Source organism: Malus domestica, chromosome 14, assembly GCF_042453785.1.
Source record: "Malus domestica chromosome 14, GDT2T_hap1".
Lineage (NCBI taxonomy): Eukaryota > Viridiplantae > Streptophyta > Magnoliopsida > Rosales > Rosaceae > Malus > Malus domestica.
Window position 1 is genome coordinate 1,097,194 of NC_091674.1, and position 9,904 is coordinate 1,107,097.

A 9,904-nucleotide genomic window follows, 5' to 3' on the forward strand; every position below is an offset into this window, starting at 1 on the left:
ATTTAACACTGCATCCGGGTGCCGATGGAGATACAGCGACCCTTGCTCACTTATCACTGTGCTCGGGCCACATAGCGCGGCACTTACGGGTGACGCCCTAGCTTTAGCGCGATTTCGTTCTGGATTCATTTTCATAAGGATTCGACGTAATCATGGAGTGCCGGCTGTCGACTACCTGACGCCCTCCCCCTCCTCCTTTATCCGGGCTTGGAACCGGCAATGTAAGATAAACTTACACGACGGAGTTCAACTAGTTACACTCCCAACTAAGAAAATATATTTATTTGCATTGGTTGCATTTGTATATCCCAATTGAGCATCAACGTGCAGATTTGCATAGTTTGACTCAAAATGTCCACTATTTTCAAGGAGACCCATCAATTCGTGGCTGTTTTTTATGTTAAAAAAGTAGAACAACCAGTGCGTAGTTGTTGAGAGTTGTTAACAAATATGTTTATTTTATTTTTCAAATAATATTTGATCAAAGATTAAGTACACTCCACTATTTTTAATTAACTACCCGATCGAGTTAGTAAAGCATCTAATATTCTAAAAAATCAAAATCAAAATAAAACAAGTAATCAAGAGGGATAGAGAGGTACATTGGTGATCGGTTATGTTATCGTAATATTACTTTTTAATAAGCTAATCGAGCATTAGTATGAGTATTCCGTTAGTATACAATGTGACACATTTACAGTGAACTCCTCTCTGTTTTGCTTAACTTTGATTTCATGAAAATTTCACGCTAGTATTGTTTTGCTTATTTATATGATGTATCGAGAAGAAAAATTACACTAAAAATGAAGTCATTTTGAAAATAAAATATCAAATATATCGATCGTCGTCATCGAAGAATCGAAAGTAAAAGTCTCCTCCAAAATAACGTGCCTTGATAAATAGACTATTTGTTGCTTGCCATAATTAACATAATTATGGTTGAGTTAAACTTAAGTAGCAATAACAATACTTTTTATAAAATAAAATACAAAAATTAAAACAAAGAAATTAGAAATTATGGAAAGTCCATTGAAATTACGAGAACAGATGAGCCCGCTTCAACAGATAGACCCCCCTATTCCAACGCTTCCTTCTTCCCACTCCTTTGCTTCTGAGATAAAAACTCGAATTCTCAGCTGGCAAATTCGTCACCTACTCAACAAAAATACCAACCGCGGCGATTGGTTTTCATCCACGGTACGAAATCCACGCCATTTTCTTCCTTACCAAACCAACGCACCCACATTGGATTTCTCTCTGTTTTCTCTTCTTCTGCTTCAGCTGGATTCTGGGTTGCTTTCTTCTGGTGGGTTTGATCACATTTGATTGGATTTCACCTGGGTTTTCTGTTTTTTCTCATCTGATTTCATCTGGGTTTTCTTTTTCTGAGCTGATTCTCTCTCTGTATTGTTCTTGTTCTTCAATCGTAGCCCGTGTAGCGAAATGGAGAGAGAAAACAATGGTGTGAGAGCGTAATGAGATCTGTTTTCATGGGTTAGTTTCACCATCTTCAATCTATATTTTGAATTGGATTACCAATCTTAGCGTTTCTTCTCTCTTCTGGGTGTTGAAAGTTTCTGCATTTTTGTGATGGTGCCGGGAAATGATTGATGGAAATCTGTTCCGATCAGTGTTTAGATTCTTTCGGCTAAATGCCGCGGTTTTTTATGATTCCGTGATGTGTTTCATCAATCATTTAGTTTAATTCTCGTTGGTTTTCATGGTTTTCGATTTTTCGGGTATTGAGTATCATGATTCATTGAATCGCTTGGGATGGGAATTACAATGGCCGAAAGGAATGTTTCGTCCCTCGCTGTCATTACTCGAAAATCTTTGTTCTTTTTGTTTATAGTTACATCAACACTCTTCATATTATCTTGGTTCTTTGTGTTGCGTTCGACGGGCAGTCCTCGCTTCATTGACCATAAATTGTTACCCAATTCCAAGCTTAATGCCGTTATTGGCAGCAGGAGTTCTGGAAGTGAGAGTCAAAAAGATGACGAACCCTCAACTGGGAATCGAGCAATCCTTGTGGATAATGAGGAAGAAGAAAAGCCATCATCTTCATCCCAAGAAAAAGAAGCGTCCCAAGCTAACAATGGTGTCAGATGTAACACAAATGAGAAAGTAGTTCTCAAGGTGTTCATGTACGATTTACCCCCCCGAATTTCATTTCGGACTCCTGAATTGGAAACCCCAAGGGCGTAGCGTTTGGCCAGATTTTCATACTAAAATACCTGCTTATCCCGGCGGGTTGAATTTGCAACACAGTATAGAATATTGGCTGACACTGGACCTCCTTGCTTCGGAACTTCCCAACCCACCAAATGCTCGTGCTGCAATGAGAGTGCGCAATGCTAGCGAAGCTGACATTATTTTTATACCGTTCTTTTCTTCCTTAAGCTATAACCGATTCTCCAAGAGAAACCCGCACCAGAAGAAAAGCAGTAATAAGGTGCTGCAAGATAAATTGGTTAAGTATGTGACTGCTCAAAAGGAATGGAAGAGGTCAGGGGGAAGAGACCACTTAATTGTGGCTCACCATCCAAATAGCCTTTTAGACGCGAGGATGAGTCTATGGCCTGCAACATTCATACTTTCGGACTTTGGGAGGTATCCTCCAAACGTAGCAAATGTGGAGAAAGATGTCATTGCTCCCTACAAGCATGTAATCAAATCCTATGTGAATGACTCGTCTACTTTTGATAGTCGGCCAACTTTGCTGTACTTCCAAGGCGCGATATATCGAAAGGATGTACGTATTCTCTCTCCTTTATTTACTTATGTTGGTTGTTTCTTCTAACCTTTGATGGAGGAAAAGTATGTAATTTTGCTCGTTCTTGTTTCTGATGTTACCCGGACAAATTTAATCTGCTCAGTCATAGAAAAGCTAATGTGTTAATGCTGACTATCAAATCTGAACAGATCAAGGTTAAATCTAGATACTCTCTAAAGAAATTTCCTTTTACATAGATGCGTTTCGATGTAAAATCAATAAGACCTAGTTCTAAATCTGCATATGTTGCAGTTGTCAAGACAGCAATCTTAGTTGCATAGATTCAAGTATAAATTTCGTATTTTTACTGGATATGGCATACATAGTGGAGGCGATTCAGGATTTGAGAGTTACATGTTAACTTGTTCGTATAGTTTGCTACGGTGAAGGAGATGCATTATGCAGAAAGAATGCAACATAAAATGTTTGCTCATTCTTTTCATGTTGACTTCCTCTGTCTTTCATTTTCGGTTTTGGTCTAGGCTGTATGTTCATTCCTAACTCACGGCTCTTGACTTTCCGGTTCCACATGTTCAGGGTGGCTTTGTTCGGCAAGAGTTGTTCTATCTTCTACAAGACGAAAAAGATGTTCATTTCACATTTGGGAGTGTTCAAAAAGATGGAATCAACAAGGCCTCCCAGGGTATGCACACCTCCAAATTCTGCCTCAACATAGCTGGTGACACCCCATCATCAAATCGCCTCTTTGACGCTATTGCTAGCCACTGTGTCCCCGTCATCATCAGTGATGATATTGAACTTCCGTACGAGGATGTGCTTGACTACTCTGAGTTCTGCATATTTATTCGAACAAGGGATGCTCTTAAGCAGAACTTTCTCGTAAACCTCACCAGGAACATTGGGAGGGACGAGTGGACGCGAATGTGGAAGAAGTTGCAGGATGTTCAGAAATTCTATGAGTTTCAGTTTCCATCAAGGGAGGGCGATGCTGTCCAGATGATATGGCAAGCAGTTGCTCGCAGAGTTCCGGCTATCAGAATGAAGTTACACAAGTCTAGACGATTCTCTCGAACAGTTTCTCGGAAGGAGACGGGATTAAGCAGGATACCATCACCAAGTAACTTTTGGTAAGACGGGGGAATTAACAGTCTGTCTCTGCAGATTTTCTGACTATTAACAGCCACACAGGACTAAACTACAAGAAACAACATTGTGCAAACATCTTCATTTGCTCCAACATTAGAAAATTAAATTGGATAAGTTAGATCTACGCCTTCAAAACCGATTCGTTCTTCGCTCCTACTCAGGATAGAATTCAGTTGGTAGTCATATTTCATTTCTAAGGAAAAGGTTGTCATCTGTAAACTCATAATATTTTTATCTGGTCACTTGCATCCGACATTCTTACACGCATTTCGTCCTTGTCGTTGTGTTGTTTCGTAGCAACGAACCGGCAAAATGATCGTTTGGATGATCGTACCGGTGAATAGGCTTGCATTTCTTGTCAATATCTATGATTTTTCTGGGTTTCTATTCCCTTCATGGGGACTGTTCTGTTTGGCCAACTAGATGTAGACTGTGGTCTGTTTTTTCCAATTTGCATGAAAACTTGAAAGGACGAATGTGTGCAGGAAATAAAAATTGGTGGTCAAATTTACATAAATTAGTGGTTTCAATCTGACATTACAATCAAGTTGGAGGGCCAAAATGCGATTATTCAAGTTTGAAAGCACTTAAAAAAGAAGATAGTTTTCGACAAGGGGGGCAAATTGAATTGAAAATTTTGATTTGAGCTTTCCAATCCAATATTTTTTGACTTTGTAGCACCTTAAATCAAATTCGACATCCAAAAATTGAAATCCGAAAATTACAAACAAGTTAACAACGAAATTGAAATGTATCTGAATTTGTTGAAATACATTGTGTTTTCCAGTCTAAACTCCTAAGGATGACTAATTTATATTGAAATAATGAAAAACAATCATGTTTATGCATTCTGATGCGGATTTGATTCTTACCGATTCTCCTTCTTCCTAATAACTAACTATTTAACCCACTAAAAACGCTATCATTGTAGCACAGAAAATTTCATTTTAAAAGCGAAACTCCACTAGTTCTCTTTTATAAAGCGGATTATTGCCACTACGTTACTATATGGTAATCGCCTTAGGTTTACAATCTTGACCTTTCAAATTGGTGGGGCATATTCAAGATTTTAGGATTTTGGCTCCTGTATTTAAGACAATCATTCTATCCACGGCCAGATGGTGATTGTATTAAATACATGTATCACATGAATTATTATCTGATTGTTAGATAGAGATTGTATTGAATACATGCAATTTTAGGCCGTCAGGTCGAATAAATTGAAAAAAACAAAAAACAAAAATTAATGGTGTATTGAAGGTAAAAAAGGATGTATGGATAGCAACAATCAAGTTTTCCGAATCAAATTACAGACTTAGATGCAAGAGAATACAAAATGTGACTATCGAAGGCAGGCCTAAATCTTGGACCGTGGAAAAAACGAAATGATAACTCAACAACCATTGAATGTTTCGGAGAATGCCAAGCAAAACTTACACAAGCTGTTGCTGGTAATATCCTCGTCAACGCATACTGTCAGATGATCTCTCCTTTGTCTTCACCGGAACATCTCTGTACATTTTCACTTGTTGCATCAAAGTTTCCCGCCGTGGTATTGCTACCTTGTTATTCGGATCAAACAGCAGTACTTCTTCAAATGCGTTCAGTGCAGCCTTAAAGTCTTTCCTCTTTTCATAAGCATCGCCTAGGTTGTTCCAAGCTGTGACGTAGCCCGGTTGAAGCTTCACGGCAGTTTCAAACTGCGTAATTCCCTTAGCAAGTTTACCCTCACGGACATAACTGACACCGAGGGCGTTGTAAACCTATTCAAATACATGAAATGTGGAAACCAATATCAGAAAATTCATAATCCAAGCCCAAACATATGATGTAAAGAAAAATACAATCTGATTTAATAGGGTGGATGGGATTACAGTTCAAAACATATGAAACTCGGGATGTGTAGACACCCTGAACACACGAACAGAGACAATCATACGACAGCACTGAATATGCGTTACTCAGAATGACAAGTTAGCGCTCTTTTAACAGATGCAACTCCGGGAAGGACTAATACAAACAACAGAACCAGGTAGCAAGCATTGCAATTGGAATACAACAATTAAACAGTCGCAAGTATTTTTATAACACAATTCTTAAGCCAGGCCCATCTGTTTGTTGGATTCAGTATGATGTGCTTTAGTTTAGACAATAGAAGTGCAGATATATCTGAGAAGTCATCATACCTGAGCAAGATCTTGGTCGTCCCCATCCCATTTCTCAATTGCCTGAACCAAATACTTAATAGCAGCAGGATAAATTTTCCTCCTCAGCATCACTGCTCCAAGTTCGAAAAGCTCAGTTGCATCAGCATCACCGCTTCTTACTTGCTCCTGGTATTTCGATAGAAAACATTACAAGGTGAGTAACCGGTTGGCGGTTGTAGACAGCCTCTGTCAAATGTCCATAACAGCAGAGAAACATTGAAGAATTTAATGTCTAGTGTAGGATGTGTAGCAAGTGTCAAGGCAGGAGCAAAGTATGTTGAAAACAGTGCATAATGGAAAATGCAAGGCTCATACCTGCAATTCTTTGGCAGAAAGATCAAGTTCTCTACGTACAAGCACTTGACGGATCACAAAGAAAGTTCCAACCCCAAGAAAACCTAACAATAGTAGCAAGTATGATAGCTGGATTCCTAATTCAAATAACTCCCCGGTCTCATAAACCGCATTTGGTTTAATAATATCACGTGATCGAGCCATTGGAGCAGAAATCAGCAATAAGCTCTGTCCAACCAAGAATGCAGATACCCAATCATATGGCCTCTTCATGAATTTTACATCCCCGGTAACCAAATGGTTCCCAAAAATCTCTGCAATAAGATGATGATATCACAAAGATCATTCCCAACGACCGAGTAAAAAGTATATAACAAATGAAACATTTAGGTACATAATGACATCATGTTAAAGAAATGTCGAGCGGTCCATAAAAGTTAACAATTTGTATCATGTCTATGTGAAGATCAATATTTGTGGTGAACAGGAAATTACTCTCCAAAATTGTTGAGGCAGGAGTTTCCACTGCTAGTTCTCCACGGAGTATCTGCCTTCACCCACGATTGAACAACATATTAGTAAAAACAATTGTTAACGGAATTTAGACTAAGAAAGCCACAAAAATATCTTGCAGATGCTTCTAATCAGGCGTTGTAAAGAGCCACTGTCACAAAAAATTGTTAGACTATCATCTCTTTAGATTTTTTTTAAAATCAAAACACAAAGGAGAAGCATGAATCATTTGGAACATAAGCGCTATTTATAGGATGGATATCAAGCCTTCGACGCTTCAAAATGCGGAAGCAGAAGAAAGGACAATGGTTCCCTTGTAGTAACATGAATCATTCAAAGCTATAAAAATCTCGGTCCATAACTCAGAACTGTTGGAAAATATTAGCATATTTAGGTTTATTTGAATGCTTAGTTTTCTGGGCTTAGCCCGTTAGCATTAGGGTTTTGATTTCTTACCTTTTAGGATTAGGGTTAGTTTATTATAAATAGCCTGCTTGTTATTCATTTGAGAATCAAGTTATTCATAATGTAGCTTGTTAGGGTTTTTTGTAGCCGTTTCGGCATTCCCGTTAGTTTAATAATATTCCTATTATTTTGTAATCTTGTTCGTTGCGCACTCTGATATTCAACTAGAACTGCCTCCGGTGTCAAAGATTTTGTGCCTTTCTTTGTCCAATGCTTTTAAATTTCACCACCACAACTAAACGTAGTTTTAGGCATCAGTCATATGGAGTACCTGGAGCTAATAGAAGACTTGGCGCAAAATCGAGAGCAGTAGCGTTCTAGGATTCATACGGCTGACCCACTTCGCGGGACAAGGCTTGGTTGTTATTGTTGTTGTTGTTTTGAGTGATTAATTCTCGTTATTGCTTCCAAATTTTGATCAAAACTACTACACAACCATAAAAATTCACTTCCAACACTTTCTATAAACTCAATTTATGTAATGCAAATTCTTACGACACTCTACAGAATTGATTAAATACAACAGCTTTTGTAGCAAAATTTGTTAGAATTCCCCACATCGGCTAGAAGGCTTGAGAACAAGCCATTTAAATAGAACTAGCACACTCTAACTAACACCGAGACCTTTTGGATTAAAACTCCACATCTGATGGATTGAGCAGGTGGCCAAGTGGGGACAGTATCAGTGTTGTTGGAATGGGTCCACGGCATGTCTACCTAAAATTTAAGATGGTATAAGAGCCAGGGAACGGGCCCGTACTACCACGTGAATGAATGGGTCTCCTTTGGCCCCGCGTGAATGGGTGAACCCCGACTTGGCTCCATGTAGGCCAAGAGATGCCACCTCAATGGGTGGGTCCCCATTGGCCCCGCGCGAATGGGGGAGCCCCGGCTTGGCTCCACGTGGTTACGGATGTGTGGAACTTCACGTGTGACCCATAAAATGGGATCTCACGTGGGGGGAGTGTTATCTATCCCACATCGGCCAGGAGGGAAGGAGAAAAGCCACCTGAGGATTGGGCAGATGGTAACTAACACCGATACCTTTTATGATAAAACCCCACACCTGAGGATTGGGCAGGTGGTAAAGTGTGAACAGTATCGGTGTTGTTGGAGTGGGCCCTCGGCCCATTGACCTGAAAAATTCTACATGGTATCAAAGTCAGGTGATGGGCTCGTATTGCCACGTGATTGAGTGGGTCCTCATTGGCCCCGCACGAACAGATGAGCCCTGACTTGGCTCCACGTGGTTGTCGATGTGTGGAACTTCACGTGTGACCCATAAAATGGGATCTCACGTGCAGGGGAGTGTTAGAATTCATTCATATGTCCCACATCGGCCAGAAGACTTGAGAACAAGTCCTTTAAATAGAATTACTCCACTCTAACTAACACCAAGGTCTTTTGTATTAAAACCTCCCACCTGACGGATCGAGCATGTGGTCAAGTGAGGACAGTATCGATGTTGTTAAAGTGGGCCCATGGCCCGTCTACCTGAAGTTTAAGATGGTATCATTTCCAAGGGACTGGCCTATACATCCACGTGAACGGGTGGATCCCCTTTGACCCCACGCGAATGGGTGAGGCCCGAATTGGCTCCACATAGGCCAAGAGATGCCACGTGAATGAATGGGTCCCCATTGGCCCTGCGTGAACAGGTGAGCCCTGACTTGGCTCCACGTGGTTGCTGATGTGTGAAACTTCACGTGTGACCCATAAAATGGGATCTCATGTGCGGGGAGTGTTAGAATTCCTCAATCTCACATCGGCCAAAAGGCTTGAGAACAAGGCCTTTAAATAGAATTACCTCCCTCTAACTAACACCAAAGTTTTTTGGATTAAAACCCCACGTCTAACAAGGCCTTTAAATAGAATTACCTTCCTCTAACTAACACCAAAGTTTTTTGGATTAAAACCCCACGTCTAACGGATTGACCAGTGGTCGTGGGATACTATCGGTGTTGTTGGAGTGGTGGTCGTGGGATAGTATCGGTGTTGTTGAAGCGGGCTCATGACCCGTTTACCTGAAATTTAAGAAAATCAATTGCATTTTTCGATCGTGTTTCGTTGCGAAATCAATTCCTCATCAACAATCAACGAACAGACTCATGAACTTCAATTCAAGAAAACAAAAGACCAATTCTGAAACTTGTTAAGAAAAAAGTAAATAATACCTCGACCTCATTGAGCTCTCGAATCTCCTCCGCCGTCTCGGCACTTAGAGTTTCATGGCGGGAAGCTAAAGGCGCGAACTTGAGGAACCGTACGGACGGCGAGTGAGATGACCGAAGAGAGCTGAGACTAAGAAACTGCGCCGTGCTGCTCGAGCCTTGTCTGCACGAGACGTATGAAGTTCTCGGATGGTTGGGCGAAACGGTGGAGGAAGACGGTGCGAACGGTGCTCGTAAAGGTGGAGTTCGGAGGAAGGTGGCCATTGGAGGAGCTCAGAGCTGGGAGAGATAAGAGTGGCGATATTGAAAACAGGAGTGGAATTAATGATAGTACTAAGAGTGGGTAACTGTTGTGGATAATGAAAACTGAC

The 9,904-nt window shown here is 40.5% G+C and overlaps 1 protein-coding gene and 1 pseudogene across 4 annotated transcripts; one reads left to right on the forward strand and one right to left on the reverse strand.

The window, feature by feature from the left end:
* The first annotated feature begins 1,541 nt into the window (after positions 1-1,541).
* LOC103424223 (probable arabinosyltransferase ARAD1) lies at positions 1,542-4,266 on the forward strand (annotated as a pseudogene). The gene is made up of 2 exons (XR_011575503.1): positions 1,542-2,755; positions 3,314-4,266. The product of XR_011575503.1 is annotated as a probable arabinosyltransferase ARAD1 (transcript).
* An 871-nt stretch (positions 4,267-5,137) lies between these two features.
* On the reverse strand, positions 5,138-9,904 carry LOC108172114 (tetratricopeptide repeat domain-containing protein PYG7, chloroplastic). 3 transcript variants are annotated; one of them, XM_017329249.3, is made up of 5 exons: positions 9,543-9,904; positions 6,880-6,931; positions 6,406-6,698; positions 6,070-6,216; positions 5,138-5,646 (listed from the first exon to the last, which is right to left on the reverse strand). In XM_017329249.3, the coding sequence occupies exons 1-5, from the start codon at positions 9,795-9,797 to the stop codon at positions 5,347-5,349; spliced, it is 1,047 nt and encodes a 348-aa protein (XP_017184738.3). In that variant the 5' UTR covers positions 9,798-9,904; the 3' UTR covers positions 5,138-5,346. The 3 variants fall into 3 exon arrangements, with proteins under 3 accessions (XP_017184738.3, XP_017184739.2, XP_017184736.3); XM_017329250.3 differs by having other exon boundaries at positions 6,880-6,935; positions 9,537-9,904; XM_017329247.3 differs by having other exon boundaries at positions 9,537-9,903.

Bases quoted from the DNA above. Each gene is read 5' to 3' on its own strand.
- LOC108172114 (XM_017329247.3), bottom strand. From the start codon at position 9,797: ATGGCCACCTTCCTCCGAACTCCACCTTTACGAGCACCGTTCGCACCG. The intron at 6,699-6,879 runs GTAATTTCCTGT...ATCTTATTGCAG, and splicing joins TGCCTCAACAATTTTGGAGA to AGATTTTTGGGAACCATTTG. The intron at 5,647-6,069 runs GTATGATGACTT...GTATTTGAATAG, and splicing joins ACGACCAAGATCTTGCTCAG to GTTTACAACGCCCTCGGTGT.